The sequence below is a fragment of the Dunckerocampus dactyliophorus genome, chromosome 1, assembly GCF_027744805.1.
Source record: "Dunckerocampus dactyliophorus isolate RoL2022-P2 chromosome 1, RoL_Ddac_1.1, whole genome shotgun sequence".
NCBI classification, from domain to species: domain Eukaryota; kingdom Metazoa; phylum Chordata; class Actinopteri; order Syngnathiformes; family Syngnathidae; genus Dunckerocampus; species Dunckerocampus dactyliophorus.
This window is the reverse complement of record NC_072819.1, coordinates 40,923,441-40,947,812: the sequence shown is the minus strand read 5'-3', so window position 1 is coordinate 40,947,812 and position 24,372 is coordinate 40,923,441. Positions and strand designations below refer to the sequence as shown.

At 39.8% G+C, this 24,372-nt stretch overlaps 1 protein-coding gene and 1 non-coding gene across 2 annotated transcripts; both read left to right on the top strand.

Moving 5' to 3' along the window:
• The first annotated feature begins 940 nt into the window (after positions 1 to 940).
• On the top strand, positions 941 to 21,616 carry LOC129182900 (immunoglobulin-like and fibronectin type III domain-containing protein 1). Its single transcript, XM_054779555.1, has 26 exons — positions 941 to 1,100; positions 2,266 to 2,325; positions 5,543 to 5,602; positions 6,275 to 6,397; positions 6,525 to 6,664; positions 6,785 to 6,884; positions 7,290 to 7,341; positions 7,434 to 7,581; positions 7,980 to 8,067; positions 9,079 to 9,351; positions 9,457 to 9,750; positions 10,510 to 10,593; positions 10,718 to 10,786; positions 10,959 to 11,072; positions 11,397 to 11,521; positions 13,243 to 13,384; positions 13,478 to 13,774; positions 13,864 to 14,160; positions 15,086 to 15,265; positions 15,345 to 15,473; positions 15,572 to 15,871; positions 16,357 to 16,442; positions 16,555 to 16,747; positions 16,826 to 17,122; positions 21,063 to 21,389; positions 21,469 to 21,616. The coding sequence occupies exons 2-26, from the start codon at positions 2,286 to 2,288 to the stop codon at positions 21,471 to 21,473; spliced, it is 3,963 nt and encodes a 1,320-aa protein (XP_054635530.1). The 5' UTR covers positions 941 to 1,100; positions 2,266 to 2,285; the 3' UTR covers positions 21,474 to 21,616.
• trnam-cau (transfer RNA methionine (anticodon CAU)) lies at positions 14,772 to 14,844 on the top strand. Its single transcript has one exon. It is a non-coding gene; the product is annotated as a tRNA-Met (tRNA).
• Positions 21,617 to 24,372: the final 2,756 nt, after the last annotated feature.

Sequence of the window (24,372 nt, the reverse complement as noted above, 5' to 3'; positions counted from 1 at the left end):
CGAGAGAGGGGCGAGATAGACAGTCAACTTCCCACAATGCAGTTCTTCTTAAAGAGCTAGGTAACCTGTAACGGAGTTCGTACGCTGTAATAAAAAAAATGATCCATCCATCCATTTTCTATACCGCTTCATCCTCATTAGGGTCGCGGGGGCATGCTGGAGCCTATCCCAGCTGACTTCGGGCTGGTCGCCAGCCAATCGCAGGGCACATATAGACAAACAACCATTCATACCTATGGACAATTTAGAGTTGCCAATTAACCTAACATGCATGTTTTTGGGAATGTGGGAGGAAACGGGAGTACACGGAGAAAACCCACACGCACCCACACGGGGAGAACATGCAAACTCCACACATAAATGCCCAAGGGAGAATCGAACACAGGTCTTCCCGATCTCCAGGTTGTTCTTGTAGTGCTAACCACTAGACCACCGTGCACATGGATTTGCACATTGTAACAAATGTGCTGCCACATATTGAGAATAAAAGCCTGACCAAACTAATAGAAGATTTGTACATTTCACTGTACTACAAAATTAGTATTATGTGGATGCTTATTTTTACTGAATGCAAATACTGAATTGGCAGAATCGGTACACATGTAAATCAAATGAATCTTCCTGTCAACAAGTGTACGGCGAAAGTCCAGTGAGGTTCATTTGGTCTATCATTCATACATTCTAAACAGTTCTTTTTACGGACCAGAGTTAGCTAGTTTTTCATTCCTGCACGGGGCTGTTTGGGAGTGTATGGTGAAAGATGAGCCCACTGTCACCAGCAGTTGAAACTGTGCCACTAAGTTGTGATTAGTAGCCCTTCCTTCTCTTCCTCCTCCTCAGGCATTTCATCCCTCCTTGCCTCATCTGACGCCCCCTCATCCCCCCACCCCACTCGCCCTTAATAACAAGTCACCCGCTCTGAGCATCCCCAAGCCCAAACGGAGGAAGCTTCTCCAAGACCAACTCACTCGGCCCCGGCTTGCAAAGTTGTTTTCTCAAAGGATTTAACATTCCAGTGAGGGCCGAGAGGTCGACGATCTTACACCACCCCTGCAAACCCATCTCAGTGTCAGTCGACAAGTGGATACATCTACCGGAAGGTAAAGCACTTGACTGTGTCAACCTTCACTTTCTTTAGGTATATCTTGTTAAGTGCTAATGTAGGCGAGTTACACATGAGGTTTTGTCTCTATAGGGATGATTATAGTGATTTGATAAACAAGCCATTAAAAATTCACCGTGTGCTGTATATTTCATTGTTATGCTGAAGTACATACTTTGTCACCTACGGTGTATACTTTAAACTGGGTTTTGAGTAAACAGTAGAATGTTAAAGTTCTCACCCAGGGATGGCGCTGCAGTGCGTTTACTAACCCATAACTGCCTATGCTGATTCAATTGCAAGTCAAAAGGTTTGCTTTAATAAATTTGTACAAATTCATTTGTGTAGTTCAGTTATTATATCAAATGCCAGCCAAGACCTTCACAGTTTCTAGCGATCAATTTCTGTAATCATGTTCCCTGTTTTGTGTCGCTGTAAAGTACGTTTCAAAAACATAAGAATGTTGCTTCGGCTTTGCGAAAATATGTTAGAAAGATTAACAGTTAGTGACAAGCAATTATTAGTACCCTAAACACATACGTTTCTTAGAATGGAACTTTCCAAGTGACAATAGTGTGAAGTCAGACTGTGTGTCACCATATGAAGTCACCACAGGGTCGTAGCTATCAATAGCTGCAGAGGTGTGTAAGACATTGCCTCTCAATGACAGCATTCTTGGTGTTTATTAGTCTTCTGCTTGAATTTGTCAACTATGTCCGCAATCTTTTCTTAAATCCTTAATACTCTGTGGCAAGTTATTTGGCAAAAACCTAATCATTAACCGTGCGCCAATTCTTCTTTTGTGCTGCATCAAAACTTTAGTGAGCCAGCCAGTCAGTAAATGAATGATCAGGTGATGTGATGACCTTGCAGTACGCATGGTGCATACTTACTGTATTATGGGAGGTCATACTGCACAGGGTCTAAGTCAGTCTGTCTCTCCATCACATCTATTCTAGGCAAGTACTCGTAAAACAGAAACAGCTTATGGCCATTACAGGACTTATTATTCATGTATTTCAGTCTACCACTCTGGAGGCCCTAAAAAACAGACTGCAGAATAGAAGTAAAAATTTAGCTCTATGAAAATGCCAATGATGCATCACCATGAAAGGAGACATTGCAAGTATCATTGGTACTCATGTCTATGTTCTTTTTACAAGGTCGGTCCAATCTTGGCAAAATGTGGAAAAGGTCAAAGGGCTCTGGACGCACCAAACAGTGTAAGTATTAAAACTCACGACGCCTTTACTTCATTGTTTTTTCAGTCATCTATCACTGTAAAGTAGATTACATTGCCCAGAGTCTATGACAAAGTGCCATCGTTGTTTATTAAACCAGAAGTAATGCCACATTATTAAGTCTTCAGCTCCAGCCACTTCAGCAGTCCGCATATTAATCAACATATCGATGTTGTCACAAAGAGAATAGTTCATTTATATTTGACAATCTTACGAGGGATGAGCCGGAAACTCCTTTTCGACGAGTATCCGTTACGGATAATGCATTTTTGCCGAGTACGAGGATGAAACGAGTACATCTCGTCATTATCCCTCATCGTGGTGAAGGAAAATCCTCATTGGGTAACTACTGGTGTATTCACTCGTCACGCTCTGTGATTGGCCAGTCACACAAGTACAGAGTTGAAAACGGCTCGTATTGCGTTGGTCACTGCCGCCACTCCGGACGTTGTTTTTTTTTTTTAAGTTTTCCTCAGCTCAGCTCGTATCTAAGTTACTTGGTAAACTAAAGTTACTTGGCAAACTTCGTAGGTCACTGCCTGTGTTTTATTTTATTTTTCGTCTGCTTGCTTCTAATTTGTCTTGTGATATAAAGTCAGTTGGAAACCTTTGCTCGTAGTACTGAATGCGGTGGTTTTGTGAAAAATACAGTGAACAAGGCGGACAGATTATTTCCCATTTGCATGAATCACCGACTTCACACGGATAATAATAATAATATAGTCTTACAGATCACTTTTACACATACACAGTACACATATAGCTAAATAATAAACAATAAATATAGCAACTTCTGATCAATCCATGTAAATTTCAGACTTAAAATAATGTACCGATTTAAGCCTCTCCCATTTCTGGCTAAAAGACGCCCACTTCTGGTTTATGTCCCGACCACTCCAAGTATAGATAGGATACAGATCATTTAGATGGGTGAACAGATACAGATACAGATACAGATACAGATACAGATAGTAGTGTACTCGCTCATCCCTAATTCTTACTTTGCATTCCAAAGAGTGCAGCTTGTATTCCAAGTGATCAGTATGCCAGAGTGCTGTTAAAACATTTAAAACAAGTACAGTCATCCCACTTAACGGTTAAAATTTTGCAGTTTCAATCTTTCATGGTTTTTCAAAAATATATTATATAATAAATTATGATGTTTCGTAGTTGAATATGGCCTACTATTAGTAAAAAAAATATGCAATTGAAGTCTATTTTTAATATTTAGTATTTTTTTTTGCCTGAAATAAGCACTTTGAAGCATAAAAATTGCTACATTAAGTAAAATACATACAGTATATAAGGCATTCAGAAGATGCATTCAAACACACTGTGAATGATATGTAGTATTCTACACTGGTCACCAGGTGTCAGCAATGTGATTGCAGGTTTGAATTAAATCACAACAGGCACAATAATCCCGAATAAAAATGCCTAATAAAAACATGGGCTACTGTAGCTGACGTAACTCACAGCAAGCTGAAACGCAACTCTGAATCCCCAATGTCACTTCTTGTCCGCCTGCCAGTCAGCTTCCCTAAGGAACACATTTATAGCGACACACATATATTATGTCACCCCTTAGTCATATTTATGTCTTAAATGGCTGATTTTCTGTTATGTCTACTATATTACGAGTGTAAAGGTGACTATAGGGGTGTTATTTTAATGCCTAGAGGGCTCTAACAATGTTACAAACCATATTTAGAAGGTTATAAACAGGTTTTCTATGCTTTAATTACAAAAATATTTGGTTTATAAATAAGGAATCACACTTTGCAGAAATTCACTTGTATTGCAACCAATTAACCACAATAAACGAGGAATTACTGTATATTGAAATGTGATAATTTTTTTGAATTATACAACTATAAAAGCTGATAATGGTAAGGCAAAAGATTTAAACACCCAATTTCTGTAATGGGATTACATCAGAAGTATAAAAATGAATCTGTGAATTTGTAGATTAAATATGACTGAACTCAAAGTAAAAATAATACCCTCTCCATCTCCGTGATATCGAGCGCAGCAACTGTGCTCCAATTCATGTGAGTGTTGCCGAGCTGGCAGGCATATTAGCCAGATTGGGCCAGCTGAGTGGACTCTTCTCTCTCAGGCTTTAGCAATAAACCCAAGATGAGAATAAAACATCCCTGGCTTAAGGTTGCCTGCCTCCTGCCCTTTGCTGTGACCCTCCCAGTGCCTCAATTTGTTTAGGCCTCCCTGAGCTTTTCCATGTTATGCCTGACTGACTTCCACTTCCTGTCTTTCCACTCACAGTGTATTTTCTCCACTCACTTACTCTATATATTTTCTTCCCAAGATATTGTAGCTGTCCACACATACAATACAGTCATCCCTCGTTAATTGGTCCCAGACACGACAGTGTCAGTGAATTTCCGCAAAGTAGGATTCATACTAATAATAGTTAGAACACAGAAAACCTGTTTATGACTTTCTAAATATGGGTTTTAACATTTTTAGAGCCTGTAGACATGAAATAACACCTCCATAGTCACTTTTATACTCCTTTTTTTTTTACATCACATTGCGCAGACTACGGTATCACTGTAGGGTTGCCGCTTGCAAAGCAAACTACCGAGCTAACTAGTTAGCCTTTCCAATTTACTTATTCTATACTTAAGAAAGTGTTTCAAAAAGAGTGGGGAAGAAGGACAAAGAAGCCCAAAACCTACCACTTCCACACAGAATGAGAGGAGAACCTTTTTTTGACTCAATCTAAGCCATGGCATGCTGGCTCAGTAGCCAGTCTCCATGCAGTGTGAAAGGTAATGTAATCTAACGTCATGTCTCATAACATTACTGATGCCTAGTAACCAGAATACTACATATAACTTATCTTTCAATATTATTTATTTTATAATATTATAGTCAACAACGAAACAGCGATCATTTATTAATTAATTCTATTTTGAAAAACCACGATATAGTGAGGGAGCGATATTCAAACCGCGATATAGCGAGGGACGACTGTACCGGTACATACAAATAAATATCTTGCCTGACATGTACATGTACTGTATACGTAGGCAAGGCAAGGCAAGTTTATTTATAGAGCACAATTCGTGCACAATGTAATTCAAAGTGAATATAGTGTGTCACTTCACATCAAGTAGTATTCTAAATTTAATTCAAATATGTAATATTATACTAATATATGTGTTCTCTTCTACAGGTTTCTCCCTCGTTCATCAGTACATTCAACATTTCAATGAGAAAGCTGGCAACAAAACAGGTGACTCTTGCTCTGTATCAGAAGAAGTCTCTAGTCTATACAACCATAATCACAAATCTGAGAAGACATACTGAATAATATGTTGTTGATTCCTGTGTTTACTTGTAATTTATTAACAGTTGACAATCTAGTTATCATTTTTCATTGCCACAGCAATCATCAACAATTGCATTTATGTTGATCAATTCTGCATGATCTTTGCTCTTACAAAGACAAGTCTGTCTAGGAAATCCTAGTTTCAATTTCATTCACCTATCTTAATCTATCTGTAATTATGCAATACATTTTCCAATAACCTTCAACTTCCTTTTAACAAGCATGTTTTCTTTTCTAGCATTTGGCCAGCAGGACTTCTTAACTAAATATAGATGACGTTATTGAGCTGTCAGCAGGCACAACTGGTATAATCTAGGGACTGTTAACACCCACACGCCCCATCAACATTGAAACTCAAACCAACAGCAAACAGTCGTTAAAGAAAAGGACATTTAATTTTGTGGATGAGCAACAGGCAGTATAATCAGACTGCTATGAAGTTATGGAGCTAATGTATTCATAAAACACATTCAGTTGCCAACACATTCACATACACACGTTTGACATATCACAGCCTTGATTGTTTTCCTGATTTTGGGTTACTTGCTATTTTTGAATTCTCTTTTCTTTGTTCAGCTTCTATCCGGAGAAGATCTAAAATCCCTGGGGTGGTCATCACACAATATACAATCAACATACCAGAGGGGAAAAGCGTACCAGATTTCAAACGTAAACTAAACCAAGTAAATGTCCCAGAAGGTGAGCTGTTAGAGTCTAGAGTCTAGACAAAACTGTTTCTCACAGTAGTCATCCGGGTATGAACTGCAGCTACAGTTTGTTGCAAAGAAAACAAATACTCAACATTTCTACCTGTCATCTACTGTAGGGAAATCAGCTGTTTTCAAGGCATTGATTGCAGGAGAGCCAAAACCTGAAGTGACATGGAAAAGAGTAAGAGGCAACATTTCAGACAATGAAAAATATCAGACTAGGTATGATGAATCAACAGGGGAGTACATATTAGAGGTGAGTAAGTCAACTATTCCAAATTAAAACCCCAAATTTACAATGGGAATCTTTTTGTTTGAATTCCACCGGGGCATCTAGTAACTTGCTTATTTGTTTTTTGTTTATTTGTTCTTCTAGATTCGGGCAGTAATGGGTGCAGATGCAGACACATACAAATGCTTTGCAGTCAATGAATATGGAAAAGCCATCTGCGCCACGGCATTAAATGTTACAGATGGTAGGTTATGATTGGGATTATCAATTTAGTTTGGATTTTTCTATGCATGCTGGCCACGCAGTCAGGAGATCTGGAATCTGAGATATGGGTTCGAATGGGGGTTTACTCCGGGTACTCCAGTTTCCTCCCACATTCCAAAAATATGCATGTTAGGTTAATTGGAGACTCTAAATTGTCCGTAGGTATCAATGTGAGTGTGAATGTTTGTTTGTCTATATGTGCAATTTGCCTCTCGCCCAAATTCAGCTGGGACAGGTTCCGCAGACCCAGTGGCCCTAGTGAGGATAGGCGGCATAGAAAATGAATGAATGTTGCTTCAAGTTCCAAAAGTGTACACGCCATTTCTTTTAATCCCCAGCAACTTTATACCTATACCTAAAACTGTCTTTTTTTCTCTCCCCCTAGTTGTAACTGATCCATCAGATTTCAGAAAAATGTTGAGAAAGACAAACTCAAAGTAAGAATGACTGTGCATGTGCGTTTTTTTTTTATGGAAATAAAGTGTCAGTGCTACTAAATAACCAAACCTCTTAATTACAATACCTTTAGTATTTTCAATGAAAACAACACAGATAAAGTCAAAGAGCGAGAGGAGCGATACCGGGAGACCTTGCAGAGGGACTATGATGCACTAGGACCTGAGGACATGCATTTGATGCGCAAGAAAATGGAGGAAAAGAGACAGCGAGCACTACAGGTATAAAGCACTCTGGTTTCAAAGAATGGCACCACAAGCCTCCACTCAGAGAATTAGAATACAGATACAAACTGATTTTTTGGACCATACTGTGTTGCGTTTTCTGCTCACCCCACACTCTGTTTACTTACTCACTGTAAGCACTAAAAACAATTCATTTTGCGTTGACGGAACTGACGTTAGCTGCGCAGGTTTGAAAAAGATGCGCTTTTTTTCCCAAGCTCTTGTGCCTCCACTCAAGTCCTCTGGCGCCTCCCAGAGGAGGCCCACCTCACACTTTAAAACCCCCAGCTCTTTACTGTTAAATTAGTATTTATTCGCCCTTAATGGCAACTATGTGTTAATGCCTTAGTAATTTGTGCTTAAGCTTATGCACGATTTATTTTGTCTTTTAACAGGATGGAATCAGTGCCTCCGATGAAGATTTATTGAGGATAGCCGGCCTTGTAAGCGGTGGGAATGCAAAGGATGCTGAAAACTTTTCAAGTATGTTCACACAAATTAGCATAGGAATCACAGTGACAATTTTCTTAGTTGCACAACTGTAACTTGCGACTGGACTAAAATTGCACAAAATTGTGTTGAAGGATACAACTTTTAGAGGCCTTGACATGTGAGCTCGAATAGTTCATATGGAAAAACGTTTTCTGACAATTTTAGAAGATTAGATTTAGATTTGCTAAATGGAGGCAGAATGCATTCTGTTTATCAAAAAAGGACATACTCCCAATACACAAAGTTTATGACAGGGGTGTCCAAAGCGCAGCAGGGGGACAATTTGCGGCCTTTTTTTTTTTTTTGGCCCGCAGCTCATTTTAACATAATTTTACAAGAAAACAAAAAAACCCCCCAGCAAGAATAAAGGCAAAATATTACATAAAAAAGGTGTAATCTAACAAGAAAAGGTAACACGTAATATTATAAGGAAACATAACATAAATTTAGTAGCATAAAGCTGAAATATTAAGACATTATTTTTTTAAGTCGTAATTTTATGAAAAACAAACAAAACAATAAAAAATGTTTTTTGGGGGAAAATTAGGTTGCAGAAAAACATATAATGTTAAGAGAATAAAATAAAAATATTATGGAAATAAAGTCATAATTACGAAAAGAAAATTTACAAGACGAAATTTGAAATTGTTGGAAATTAAAATAAAAAAAACAAACACCATTTTATGAGAGTCAAAAATAAGTCAAAATATTAATAATGTCGGATAAGATTAGTTAGACAGTATTACAAATTAAGAATTTCATTACATGACAGGTATAATAAGAATAGCAGCAGTCATTCAGTTCACATTTTACGTCTGTGTTTGCAAGGATGAGTCGGTAAGCGGTCTAACAAAATCAGAGAAATATGTTACATGTAAATATATATTCACAATGTGTTAGTTAAATAAGGGTGACAAAATAGTTATCTGAGGAAATGTCAGGGAATAAAGATGGTCCTTCACAAATATGATGGAACCTGATTTACTATATGTATGATTTCAGTTCCCAATCTGGACTTTGTTGTCAAACTTCAAGAAGCAGTAACAGAAGAACAAGATACCGCACTCTTTGAATGTGTCCTTACCCATCCACTTCCCAAGATCACGTGGCTGGGTAACGGCAACGTGCTGGAGGACAGTGAAAAATACAAAATCAGCGTGTCCGACCACAACATGATCCACAGGTTGCTGATCAAAGACTGCACCGGGGAAGACAAAGGTGTCTACTCAGCTGTGGCTGGCAGTGCATCATGCAAGGCTGAGCTAGATGTGGAAGGTAACTGAATCAACTTGAAAAGCACCATCGCTACCGTATATGAATGTCATCTGATAATTCTCCTAAAATAATATGGGTTGTGATTGGTGATGCTTGTGGCTTTAGCTGACCTTGAAGCGGCTGGCAAGAAGAAAACTGGAGGGGCAGGAATAGACCTTGAGCAAGTGGTCAGAGAGCAGCAAATCAAAAACCGAGAAGAAATGGAGAAGCTTCTGGAAGCTGTCAAAGCAAAACATGATGCAGGAGAACTGACAGAACAGAAGACATTATCCACTTATGGAAAAGATGGAGAGCTCATTTCATTGACCGGACCTGTTAAATACAGTGGGGGTGACCTGCATGATGCAAACATTAATGGCAATATTCTCAAGTCAGTGCTCAATGCACTCAGTGTTGGCGGTAAGTACAATTGGAATTTGCAATATAAAACACATGTATTATATTAGTATCACTTTTATTTTGCTGCTTTATAAGAAAAGCAGTAATGCCGATTGCCTCAGAATTGCATGTGAATGCTAAGACACACTTTCACTGACTTGGTTCATACACTACAACATACCCCAGCGATCCTCCTCAGTTGACATACTACACCCTCAAGGGAAAATGAGCGGTCTGGGGATGACATTGGGGCAATTTGATTGGACAATCTGTATCTGTACGAAGTAATCCTTCCATTTTCTACAGCTTGTCCACAGTAGTGTCAACCAATCAATCACATGGCATATACTGTAGACCCTAGGTTCCCAAAGTGGGGTACGCATACCCCCAAGGCTACACCAATTGTCATCGAGGCTAGATTAATAAAAATGAGCACCTAACAAACACAATTACGAGTGCGCCTCAACTCCTCACGGCGCAAGGAGAACGGAGCAGAAAAGAGACACAGCATGAATGAACAAATATATGAACAAATAAGTAATTTGATGGTTATTTTGTACATTAAAAGTGTTTTGTCTTGAAGATGTCATTTACAGTATATTGGTGTTCCAATCACTGCTGTAGACTCGCAACCATTCACACTCACAGTCACGCCTATGAACAATCCTAACATGCATGCTGGTACTCTGGAACCTCTCTGCCGTTATGAGGCAATGCTATGGCATAATTGTAACATCATTGCTTTTCTGTCCATTAAGCTAACAGCCTGTTGCTTTATAGATGGTTTTGAAGCAGGAAAATCTGAGGGAAATGAGGACCGTGATGCAGGAAACATGGATGAAGAGACAGAGCTGGATGCACAAGGTACATGCAGAGAATATCACAGCTCTTTATACCCACATTAACGGGGACTGGTATATGTTTCGGCGATTGACTACCTTTGAGTATTTTTCTTCTTTCTTCTCCTTTTTCTATTTCATCTGTGCAGAGTGGGGCGACGCACGTGATGATGAGTTGAATGAAGTAAACGCGAAGCTGACGGCGAAAAAGAAAAAACGTACGTCAGATACGACAAAGAACTGGTGACGATGCAGAAAAGTGAAGAAGTGTCAACGCAAATTCATAAAGCTCAATTAATTGTTCAGGAATGAACTCTTTGTTTGTGGATATAATATACCCTTCATTTAATCCTAGAGTATTCAATATATCATCACGTTTGGTCTTTACAGGTCAGAGCTTATTTAATGAAGACAGTGAGTTGATGGAAGATGAAGAAGTGATTGGTGTTGCCACACAACCGAGACGTAAAAGAATCGGCCCACTGATAGAAGATGTAGTTATTGGTAAGTATTCAGAAGAGAAGAGAAGGCCAACAAATGGCTTCAGTTGATGTATTAACACAATGATTTTGATCGGTTCACCTTCCTAATTGTGAGTCCATATTCTCAAACATTCAATGTTGTTTGTTGATTGTACCAACAAAATACAATTAGTTTCGCTAATCCTTCAGCCCTTTGAAAAACTGTCATGAATATGCATGTATGCTGTGCGGATACTACAACAAAGCCATTAAAAAAGGCCAAGACCAGGCCAATTATCAGTTTTAAAAGCGAGTGGAAATACATCATGTGACTACTCGACTAACTTATCACTGTTGCATATGTTAGATCCCGGGGTTCAATTTATCTGGGGATTGTCTGACATCAATGCCATCATCGGTGAGAATGCGGAGCTAACGTGTAAACTCAGCAAAGAAGACTACGAGGGAGTCTGGTTCAGAGATGGCGAAAAGGTCAGCCATGGGGTCACTGTTCACATTAGATTAGTTTGTCAATACAGCAAATGGAAAAGAGGCATCATCCTTTCTTTTTTCCATATACGAGTGCTCATACTATACATGTTGTTTAGTTTGGGCTGATGCAGATCACAACACTTTAACACAAACAGGACTTGTATATGGCAGGGGTGTCCAAAGTGAGACTCAGGGGCCATTTGTGGCCCACGGCTGTTTTTTATTGGCCCGCCCCACATTCTATATTTTTAGAATTTTAGAATGTATATAAAATTAAATGTAATAACTACAAAAACAAAAGCAAAAATGTAAAAATCAGCAATCATTTTTGCAATTAAGGGAAAAAAGTTGTAATCTAACAAGAAAAAGTTGCAATTTTATGAGAATAACGTAATATGAGGAAAAATAACATCGTTATAGTTGCATAGAGTTCAAACATTAAATAAAAAATATCTTGTTTTTGTCACAACATTATGAGACACAAACAAAGCAAATTAAGGTTGTCATTTCTGGAAAATTAGGTTGCAGAAAAAGTTATAATGTTACGAGACTAAAGTCAAAATACTATGGGAATCAAGTAATAATAACGAGAATAACATTTACAAGAAGAAAGTTGAAATGGTTGGAAAATTAAAAAAAAAAAAAAACAGCAGCACAAATGGAAAAAAGAAATGGAATTTTACGAGAATAAAGTCAAAATATTAAGAGAAAAAAAAGCTGTAGTCTAACAAGAAAAAAAGTAGCAATTTTGAAGAAAACAATTATTTTTAAAAACTTGTAATACAATGAGAAACAGACAACATAAAATAAAGTAGTAATTTAACAAAGTTGTAATTTTTGGAATATTAGGTTAGAATTTTATAGTCAAAATATTATAGGAATAAAGTCATAATATTATGAAAAGGATTTTCATTAAGATTTTTTTAAGAAGGAATATTTGGAATATTTTAGGGGTGTCATGATCCACTATTGATATCATATATATCAGGCCGCTATCAGCAAAAAAAAACAATAACAGATTATATCGGCCTCCATCTCAAATCTCAGATATTGGTACTGCAATACAAGCAGCGAGCGGATAGAGCCCATGTGATCTCAACATCAGTGTTTGCTAGAGTGCTAACAAAGTAGCAAGAACAAGAGGGATGTCAGCTGTGTGGCAGTAAAACGATGTTGCAGCTGAGTGCAAAACTTTTATCATGCACAAGTTTCCCGTGGTGGCACAGAACTGTGTAAGTTTATCACGACGAACCTCATTGCGTATATGAAGCTGCATCACACAGGAAACTCCCACAGAACAGCAAAAAGTCATTAGCTATAACAGACGAACGAGCCCCTGTCGGTGGTGACTAATTTGGTGATGTGTGGTGATGGAGGTGATGTCATTGTGTGGCTCTGTATCAGCACACCCCTAGAACATCTTAAAAAACAACAACAAAAATGGGACAAAAGAACAATGACCAACCATGATGGTTTTTGCACTTTTTAACCTACAGTATATCACAAAGCTGAGATGCAATGTTTTTCTTGAAATATATATACTGTAGCTTCTTAGCATAACTACATGTGTTGGTTTACAAAATATCATAGAGGCCCTTGCATCCTTGCATTTCTCAGTATGTGGTCCGCAGTAGAAAAAGTTTGGACACCCCGGATGTATAGAATAATCGTGACTGTCAATGCTCTGTCGATTCATTTTCATCTGCCCCCTTTCCTGTCAGCTCATTCCAGACGACACGTTTATAATCTCGAAAGAGGGTGCAATCCATAAATTACTTATAATGAAATGCCAGGAGGAGCACTCTGGGAAATACCGTTTTGAGGCAGACAATCGAAAAACAGAAGCAGTGGTGAACGTCAAAGGTTTGAAAATTCAGTAACAATAATCAAGTTTGAAAGCATGCAGTGTTCCTGTAACACTTTATGGTGACATAATCTTCAACATTCCCATTTCAGATCCTCCAAGGTTTGATCCCGACGACCTCAGTGTGTTCACAGAGCCTTTAAGAATTAAAATAGGGCACAACGCCGTCTTCAAACTGAATTTTCTCGGCTTTGAGCCCATTAAGATCCAGTGGTACAGAGAGGGAGAGGAGCTCCATGACGACGCCAGCAGCACCAGGGTAGAGAAATCGTCCAATCACAGCCGCCTGCTGTTGAGCAGATGCCAGAGGAGGGATTCGGGAGAGATCAAGATCAAGCTCAAAAATGAACATGGCACCGCTGAGGCAATTACACAGCTCATTGTGCTTGGTAAGCCAATGAATACAATTTCAGTCAAACACAGGATTTCTCCATTTTTCTAATCTGACACATTAAAAATGGCAATTCTTGTATTTCAGACAAACCCACTTCACCGCTGGGTCCTGCAGAGATAACACTAAGTTCTGCTACGTGCATTGAATTTAAGTGGAGGCCTCCGAAGGATGATGGTGGCTCGCCAGTGATGAACTATATCATGGAGCGACAACAGGTTGGGCGAAACACTTGGAAAAAAGTAGGAGAGATCCCTGGCGTACCTTTCTACCGTGACACAGACGTGGACCGTGGACGCAAATACTGCTATAGAATCCGAGCTTTGACCTCAGAGGGTGTGAGTGATGTGATGGAGACTGAAGACCTGCAAGCTGGGATACTAGGTGAGGGGCAGCACCACTCGTTTGCAATGTGTGACTAACGCACAATGTTGGGAAGCTGAGCATACATACCGTACAGCAAAATCAGAACTAGATATTTCAAAAACTGTGATGCTGTCAGTCTTAACCTGACTGGGACACTGCTTCATGTAAACACACACAGGACAACATTACAGATCAAGCCAAGGATGTGTACGTAAAAATGTGACAGCCTCTGAGAAACACTCACCCTTCATGTTTTTACAACTACTGTAAGGGTTGAGGAGTATGTTTTAAATTCTTACCTTCAACCACAGGTTACCATGGAGATGTCCTCACTATCAGGGTTCTAAAATAACACCGAACCTTGTATTATAGACCCGTCCTGTAGAATAAATGAGTGGGGTATTGCAAAAGTAAAAGCAAGAACGACATGCTAATGCCATTGCTACACATGCTAGCTAGTTTATGTAGCCACCTGAGGTCACAGTTACCAACATTTTGTATACCCTTCCGCATTGCGAGGGGGCTGTGGCGGACGCTGACACGGAAACATCGACATCTGCTTGGTATGTGAGCAGGATTACCGATTTACAATTCCATATAAGTAAAGACTTTCCCCGGTGTTCTCTCAGGCCTCGTTGGCGCAGTAGGCAGCGCGTCAGTCTCATAATCTGAAGGTCGTGAGTTCGAGCCTCACACGGGGCAGTTTTTTTTTCAATTGAATTTAACTTTCACGGGTTCTAAAGTATAGCTATCTTCGTTTCAGCCAGTCAAGGATGTTAGTGTTTGTAATGACACTTTTACCAGCACAGCAGCAACCTCTGCAGCCACAAAATTCTATATTACAAGAAGCCTAATAAATGCGGCCTGAGCACTCAAAATAACATGTAGTATTTCTCATGAAATATCAGTGTTTTTTATGTCCCACTCTCTCTCCATGCTTCAGCCTTCCCTGGTGCCCCAACACCTCCAAAGGTGGTCAGTGCCTTTGACGACTGCATAAACCTTTCTTGGACAGCACCAAGTAATACGGGAGGATCACAAATTCTGGGCTACATTTTGGAAAAACGCAAGAAGGGAAGTAACCTCTGGACTGCGGTGAATGCTTCAAATGAGCCAATAAAAGGTGTGTTATTTTGATTCATTTTCTGAGCGTCAAAGTGATTGTGCAGACCAGAATAGTGACATGTGTCATGTATTTACAGAGAAGAAATGTGCAGTGAAGGATGTTGTGGCAGGTATGGAGTACGAATTCAGAGTTTTGGCGGTCAACCTTTCGGGACCTGGTGAATTCAGCAACCCGTGTGATTTTGTTTTCGCACGGGATCCCAAAAGTAAGTGCTGCCACTGCATTGATTGCTGTATCTCACTGCTCGTCTCATTATTAACTTCAATAGCTCAAACTACATGACATGCATCCTGCTCTCTCCAGAACCTCCTGGTAAAGTTATTGGCTTAAAAGTGACAGAAACGTCTTACAACCACTTTGTCTTGACTTGGACCAAACCTGAGGACAAACCTGACGTACAGGATGAAGCCAAAGGATATTTTGTCGAGATAAGGAATGCACAGTGCCTTGAATGGTCCCGAAGCACCACCATCACCACCACCTACACGGCAAAAGGCCTGAGGGCAATGGATATGTACTGGGTCAGAGTCATTGCAAGCAATGACGGAGGAGAGAGTGAACCCGAGGAGCTGGCCAACTATGTCCTTGCAATGCCACCTCTTGGTTTGTCAAAACATTATTATTTGAATTGAATGTCATAACTCCTAGTTATTATCAAGTAGTTGTTTCAACAATGATTATTGTTCTGATGGATGCAGATTGTTTTCCCCCTCACCATTAATCAATTTGCATCGTCACAGTGTCAGTCGGATCCAACCAATGGTAGCGCATTTGGAATATTCAACAAAAAAAAAATAATAATTTTAGGAATAATTTATAGGAATAAGTGAAACAAATGACACATTTAATATCAAAATTATTGACCAGATACTGTATTTATTTTAGGTTTAGTTGAGTAAACGGTGACATTTTTTTCTTTTTTTCTTTTTTTTTTTTTACAACAATTTCATTCCAGCAAAATCTCACTTTCATTTTAATTCGCACATGATAAATGAAAATGAAGTGTGACATATGGCATTTCTCTCTGACAACTATACAGTAGAGGAGATATTTCAATATTGAACCACTGAGGCATTTTGTTTTTTTAGTGAGACCAAAATTCACAAACAAAAAGATGAAGACATTCGTGGTGGTGAGGGCTGGTAACACCGTCAGGGTCACCATAAACTTTGAGGTAAGAGTTCCAATTTTAACGTTTCTTTCGTTTTCAACTACCGTATCTAATACAAGCAACATAATATTCGGGATGCAATTCCTATCAAATTACTAATGGCCTTTTTTCCCAGGCTTCCCCACCTCCAGACATCATGTGGCTCAAGGACAACGGGCCGGTGCCAAAGCGGGTTACTGTGAGTAACTCAGACGGCGCATCACAGATATTGATCCCTTCGTCCGAGCGCTCCGATTCTGGCATCTATTCCATTTTGGTGAAAAATCTGGCAGGACAGGAAACCTTCAGTACCGAAGTCAGGGTCACAGGTAAAACATCCGTAAGACAAGATGTAGACATGCTCAGCTATTTAATTCCCAAGTCCGTTTGTCGAACTGTGCTCACAGATGATCCTAAACCACCTGGACCAGTGGAACTGGAGGAAAACGTGCCTGGCACAGTGACGGTGACCTGGCAACCTTCTCCCGATGAGAAGCTTGACGACCGGCTACACTACACAGTTTCCAAACTGGACTCAACCAAACGCACATGGGCCACAGTGGCCGACAGACTCTTCAATAACAAGCTCACAGTGTGCAATATCATGCACGGGAGGGAATATCATTTCCGGATCTACGCCAAGAACGACATGGGCATATCGGCACCCTCAGAATCACCCACCTGGGGGGTGGAGAGAAAGAAAGGTTTGTGTGTCACCCAAACAGGGTTATTTTACACTACACCACTGATGCACACGTCGGCACATATGCTGCTTACTGTATGTACCAAGATCAAAAGTGTGCCTTCTTGATTTGCTGCTTGTCTCGTCCCTAAGTCCATTTTTAAAAAATGGCATACACTCGTCACACGCACGCACACACACAATGCTGTTTCCAGGATAGGGAGAGATGACAGCAACACAGTCAGGTAGACACACACTAAGAATAATTTTAAAAGTAGTTAGAAGTAGGGATGGGTGCCGAAATATTCCATACCGGCGCCGGTACTGACATAAACAGTAGAAACCCGACCGAAGAACTAAGTAGCCCTCCTGCAAACTTGGCCACCTGCAACAAGTGCTTGAAGATTCAAGATTCAAGAGTTTTACTGTCATATGCACAGTAAAACAGGCAGTTATACTATGCAATGAAATTCTTATTCTGTTCATTCTCCCAAAAAAAGAAAGAAAACACAAGAAAATTAATAAGAACATAAGAAACATTAATACCGATAAATTAAGCAACAACAACAGAAGAGACATTAATACAGATAAATAATACAAATAAATAAATAAATAAAGTGCTATAAGTGTGTGCGTGTGTTGCGTGCGGCGTGTGTGACTGCTTCGTTGAGAAGCCTGATGGCCTGTGGGTAAAAGCTGTTTGCCAGCCTTGCGGTCCTGGACTTCAAACTCCTGTAGCGCCTGCCTGACGGTAGGAGTGTGAATAATGAGTGTTGTGGATGTGTGCTGTCCTTGATGCTGTCCTTCCTATCACGTGTTGTACAGTTACCGTACCAAACAGTGATGGAGGCGGTAAGGACACTTTCGATAGTGCATCTGTAGAAGCAACTCAGGATTGTGGTGGACATGCCAAATTTCCTCAGTCTTCTCAGGAAGTACAGTCTCCTTTGGGACTTCTTCATATTTTGTTGGGTGTTGTGAGACCAGGTGAGGTCCTCGCTGATGTGTGGCAAGGAACTTGAAGGTTTTCACCCTCTCCACCTCAGTCTCATCAATAAACAGGGGTCTATGTGGCTCCTTTTCCCTTGTTCTTGGGTCGATGATCATCTCTTTAGTCTTATCTGTATTGAGAAGGAGATTGTTATCACCACACCAAGCTATGAGGTCGACATTGCACAAGTAACATCTTGTAAGTCTCCACAGAGGAACACAGACCCTAGCGCTCTTTTAAAACTTTATAATATACATGAATACACCAATAACAGTGCAGATTTCCAATACTGCTCACACGTGTCGCCATACGACTACGTAGCGCTGTCACTACACGATCCATACCAGAAACACAATCGGTTCTGCACATGTGCAGAACACATCTACATCAGGCCGGCCTTTTTTCTATGTGGTAGGCAACCCGATTTGCACTACACATGTGTAAACTACGTCGTCTGTCAATTTGTTTTACATCAGTCATGCGCCAGGCAACCCAATTTGTACTACGCACTACGCATACTACGCATCCATTGCGGTTCACCTTTCGCGGACTCGCTGTTTTAGAGCAAATGTAGTGCTTTTTTTTTTTTTTTTTACTGTGCATGAACGCTGTTACAGGCCAAGCCTGGCCCTTTAAGAAGAATTGCATTGTGGGAAGTTGAGTTCTGTGCTTTAGCACCAGACCGGTTTCTCCCTATTCTCTCTCCTCTGTCTGCACTGCCCATTGTCTTCTGCATCCTGATTGGCTGTAGACCATTGTCAATCAATCTCCTTCGTGCCGTCTCTTGTTGTGGTCATGGCTACCAAACTACCTAACCTTGTGAGCTCCTTGCTAACCGCCAATACTGTAAACAATAGAAGAAACAGGAGAAACTAACCGTGTGAGGAAAATACGAGCAGAGGAGCAATATGTTTTAACAAGGACGATGAGGCATGGTCAGAGGAGTGAAATATGCGTGAGTCACATCATTTCATGTGTCCAACCATTAACCCATTGACTGCCAGCCATGTTCAGAGCAGAGAGCTTCATACTGCCAGAGTTTTGGGGCATTTTGCTGAACTTTCAAGACCCACAGAATATTGAGTTTTTGGACTACATAAACAATTGAAACTATCTAAAGAAACTCTAGCCTCTTTTCTTTCATTAAAAAAAAAAGTTTGTTTCTAGCCTTTTTGGGTCTTTAGATATTGGGGGTAGAACATAGGGTAGTTTCTGCAAAAACACCTGATTTTGACCAAAAAACAGAGAAAACAAGCTTTTTGTGAGTGACGTGGGGTCTGCTGGATGTGGGGATGAATCCCTGCTGCTGACCGATCCAGACGGCAGCCACTGGTCAGAAGAATCAGGGTCGGGTTCTGAGTCACCCGACTCTGAACTGCTTCCGGTGTCAGGCTCCGGTGTTGCGCCACATGGCTCAGCAACGCTAACCACTAGCCTGTTGCTTTGGCTGCCATTGTCAACTGCATTTGTGTCTACGTCACCTACATCACCCATGTCACCTCTATCTTTCGCGATCAATACTAAAGGCAGATCCACCGCCAGACAAGACAGTGTTAGCTGCCTGTAATTTTTGTCTCCGCTAGATTTCTGCATGTGTTTCGCCATTTTCCTCTCTCAACCCACAATCCATCTTCTTCATAGACAATCTGTCGCTGCCGGTTGGAGGAAAAGAGAACTGTTGCCCCCTACTGGGACAAAAATACTTTGCCTTCAAGTCAGAAATTCACACACAAGTTGAATACTTGTAAGACTTTCATCTGTAGCTCCCGCGAAAAAAAGCAAAAAAGGTCAATAGAAGAATTCTGAACATTGCAAGCAGGTTGGGTTTTTTTTTGTACATTCCATGTATTTTGTATTGCTGATTGCATTGCTGTGATAATTAAGACAATTTGATGTGGATTTTAATTTATATTTGTGAATTTCTTACTTAGTTATCGTTTTATTTTTATTATTAAAGTATAGAAATTATTATTCTGTTCAACAAGCTTGTCGCAAAATTCCGTAAAAATAAAAAAAAACATTGTTATTGGCCAAAAATTATATGTTTACCTTTTTAAAAGTACTGACACATTGAAAAAAAAGAGAGATTTCAACATTAAAGCCATAAATTTAAGAGAAAAAAAGTAATAAATTTACAACTTTATTGTCATAAATTTACGACAATAAAGTCGTAACATTATGAGAATAAAGCCGTAAATTTACGAGAATAAAGTCGGAAATTTACGAGAATAAAATCGTAAATTTACGAGAATAAAGTCGGAAATTTACGAGATTAAAATCGTAACATTACGAGAATAAAACCGTAAATTTATGAGAATAAAGTCGTAAATTTACGAGAATAAAGTCGTAATATCATACGTGCCAGAGGGAACATAGAGCGAAGCTCTCCAGGAAGGAAGGAAACTTTCCTCTTGCTCAAGGGAAGCTTTTACTTATAACGTGGCAGCAGCAAAACAGAGCAGTTGAGGACAAGCTAGCATGGCTAGCCCTTCTCACTTCTGCCTTCCATACCCCACTCCCTCCACATGCCAAAGGCCAACATTCACATGAGGCCCCCCTTTTCATAGCTGTTTCAGGCAATGCCTGTAACATTAAGTTATCAGTTTTTTCTTGTAAATGTAGGACTTTATTTACTTTATTTACGACTTTATTCTTGAAATCTCAGATGTTTTTTTCTTCAATGTGGCCCTAAGACTCTGTCATGCAATTATGGCACCAATTTGGCAGCAGTAAGAGATACAATTAAAACAATACCCATCCCTACATTGATTTTCTTTTGACTAGTTCATGTGGCTTGATTTGTTGAGTTTATATGTAAACTTTTCAGGATTTAGAGTAACAATATTTTATTCACCGCCACACAATCTGCTGAATGTGAACTTGCCCTCGTTTCCAAGTTACCACTGCCCAGAACAAACGGCAAGCTTAAACTGTCTCCGTTGTAATTATACCTGAGACTCTTCTTTTGCAGAAAAAGTTTCACTGAACTTATCAACCAGAGAAGAACGCGACTTGCGATGTGCTCCGGACTTCATCGTACCTTTAAAGCTTCACACGGCACCAAAAGGCTACGAATGCTACATGAGCTGTGCCGTGACAGGAAACCCCAAACCTCGCATCACGTGGTACCGGAATCACGTCAACATAAACACTAATACCAACTATTACATCTCAAACACCTGTGGAGTTTGCTCCATGTTGATCCTCAGCGTGGGCCCCAAAGATGTCGGAAAGTACACGGTCACAGCAGAGAACGCTCTGGGTCGATCCGAATGTTCCACCATGCTCAGTGTCAGAGGTGAGCAAGAAGGACATCTGTACCTTTAACGCAAAGCTTTACTGCACAATACATGATGCAAACTTTGTCTCTCTTACAGAGTGAAGAAACCACCAACAACATTTTTTTTATTATTATTACTTTTTCAGATCTGTCAATGTTTGTGTTGGTGTGGTTGTGCTGCTTGGATGTGACACATGAGTTGCATGACATTATTTGTTGGTTTGTTACAAAAACTGAAATAAATATTTTCCTCACATGGAGTTCTTCTGTCATATTTTAAAACCTAAAAAAATGACATTGCGGCTTTTGTGACATTTGCAATATGTCATATATTGAGTCATCAGAGACGATGGTTCTCCTGTCAAACACTTTTCGTCGTAGGCCACTAAAACACCACCTACCGATCACTGAATGCACCATAATTAGGCAGCTTGAGGTTCTTATTCTACCACTGTTGTTTGGCATTTCCTACAATGAAACACCCAAATAAAAAGCTGCCACTGCCTGCACACTAAGCACATTGAGAACCTGTATCTGTATGGATCTGTATGTCCACAGAGTGAATAAGATGAAGTGCTTAGACAAACTTCTAATGTTTATATATGATGCATCAATAGTGTATTTTTTCGGTGCTGTTACATATTATGACTCTGGGCTCTTTGGCCGTCTTTCTTGTCAATGTAGCTGTAACGAAATTGCTCTTATTTCTTTAATGAAATTTGAAAACCTTTTAAATTGTGTGCCCACTGACTACTTCTTCGATAGCAATGTGGTCCTAAGAACCGGGAAGAAAAGCTAAAGAAAATAAATAGCTTTTACAGTTCACAGTGTATTTTAATTATGTGGAATACGGCATGTATGAGAGTGACACACTGCATTTTGTTGTGGTTTGCTGAAATGGCATCCTTCCTTTTTTTTTTATCTTTTTATTAAAATGTTACATTTCTTTATCTACCTGGCATACTAGGCAAGTGGGGCAAGTGCAATTTGACTTGTCAAAACACTTGAAACAAGTGCATTTTCCTTCTTCTGTTGTCACATTGTTTATCTCAGAGTTTAGCAAGCAAAGTGGTCCACCCTGGATTACAACATTGGTACCAGTGGAGTGTAATGGCCCTTAGCTTGTACAAAAGGCAGTTTGACAATATTCAATGCGCCTTTGAATTCTCACAAAACCCTGGCGTGAGAGCCGCCTTCATTAGCACGCTTGATTCTCAGGGCAGTGAATCGATTGCCACTGGACTGTTCAGCATTCGATTTAATACAACAAGACAATACAAAGACCTGGATGAATGGAAATATTCACAGGCATATCGAATTTAAGGTCGTAATTATGAATTATTGTTACGTTACTTCAAATTTTATGAACAACCTTAAGAAAGGCCTAATGTTGGAGACTGTTTGACTTTGGAACAGATTATTTTCCTATTACCATTATTTCCTGTGGAAAAATTTGGGAAAAAAAATCTACAAATTACAGCTTGAACATGTTCATTAGAGGTTCCACTGTATTGTGCTTTAGTATGTTATATTTTTAAATGTTTAATTAAGGTGTTTTTATCATATATCATGTACTTATTCATTGTTATATAAAGCCTATCAATTCATTTTAATATTACACTTTACTCTTTTCTTTCTCTAGACGAAAAGGCGGCGATGAGGCCAAAGGCGCAGCAAAACAGATGCAGCGTGAAAATGCTGCAAAATAAAAATGCTGCAATCATTTAAATGCTGCACTTCCTGAACGATTTTAAAAAGTTAATTTCACAAAACGGAAGTTGGCCAGGTTACCAGGGGAGCCAGACATATGCTACGCTACAATATTATAAAATATTGCGACCAAAAATGTACCTGTCTTTCTAGTGTACCTGGGCCCCCCCCCCCCCCTTCCATTTTGTTTCACGAACCTGCAGCATTTCTCTCATGCAGTTGTTTTGAGGGTTTGCATGTGTCAACAGACTAAGGGATTCAGAACTTGTTAAATTGTGTTTTTAACCATTTTTGTCTTTCACAAGGAAACTATTGTATTTTGCCCTTCTCTCCCCGCACCCTCACATATTTTTTCAGTATTTTAACTTTCACAAAAAAGGCATCTCCGGTTCTGCCAGAGCAGCACAGCTTCCGGTCCGGTCGGCAAAATTCCAGCAATATCTTCTTTGACACATCCTGTAGCTGATAAAGTCAGGCTTTCAAAATAAAAGACGCACACCAGTAAAATAACACGGATGCACCACAATAGGGAGTCGGGTCTTTACAACAGCAGGTGGAAGACATTTGCACGTATGACGTATGCTATAACATAACCAGGGGTGCCAGAATGGGTGGGAAAGTTAGGACAATTGCAAGGTCCCAAAAATAGAGATGTGGTGACAACAGCTGCCCTGACGGGGCCCAGTGTGTGTGTAGGTGTGTCTGTGTCTGTGTGGGTTTTTTTTTACAGAATTCCTGGCGGTGCCCTGGAACATAAGCATAAAATGGTTGGAAGATATATTAAAAGCGCCACCGTTTCACTGTGTAACTAATTCAGAGATGGCATCACCATTTATTTATTGAGAACCCGGTAGACGTGGGATCAAGAATTAATTTGATCGGCACTACGACGGGGGTGGCTACTTTGAGATCACACTGATCCGCTAGCATTCCGTGATGAAATTCTCTATAAGAAAAAAATGCAGTACAAAATATTAACTCAGCCAATGTTAGCAGACGTACATGTCACAGCAGTCCTTCCATAAGTACTCGGCCCGTTAGTTTTTTATATTCTAATATTTGCTGGAGGAATAAGCTCTCCGAGACACCAATCAACTGCAACAAAACACTTCTTTATTCTAACAAAAAGGGGAAAAGGTCGCCACAAACATGTCAACACTGCCACCAAGTGGCCACAACGAGCCAGGGCGGACTTACCATTATCATATATGTATCATGTGTGAGTTTTGTTTTTGACAGTCCCACACTGTACTCCCCATAGGAGCTTAGTTTGGAATTGTCTTTTTTCTCT

What these genes read in the sequence shown, in the direction of transcription:
- LOC129182900 (XM_054779555.1), top strand. Translation starts at nt 2,286, where the DNA reads ATGTGGAAAAGGTCAAAGGGCTCTGGACGCACCAAACAGT. An exon ending in GGCTGAGCTAGATGTGGAAG is followed by an intron (nt 9,352 to 9,456) that starts GTAACTGAATCA and finishes TTGTGGCTTTAG; the next exon opens with CTGACCTTGAAGCGGCTGGC. An exon ending in GGGTCACCATAAACTTTGAG is followed by an intron (nt 16,443 to 16,554) that starts GTAAGAGTTCCA and finishes CTTTTTTCCCAG; the next exon opens with GCTTCCCCACCTCCAGACAT.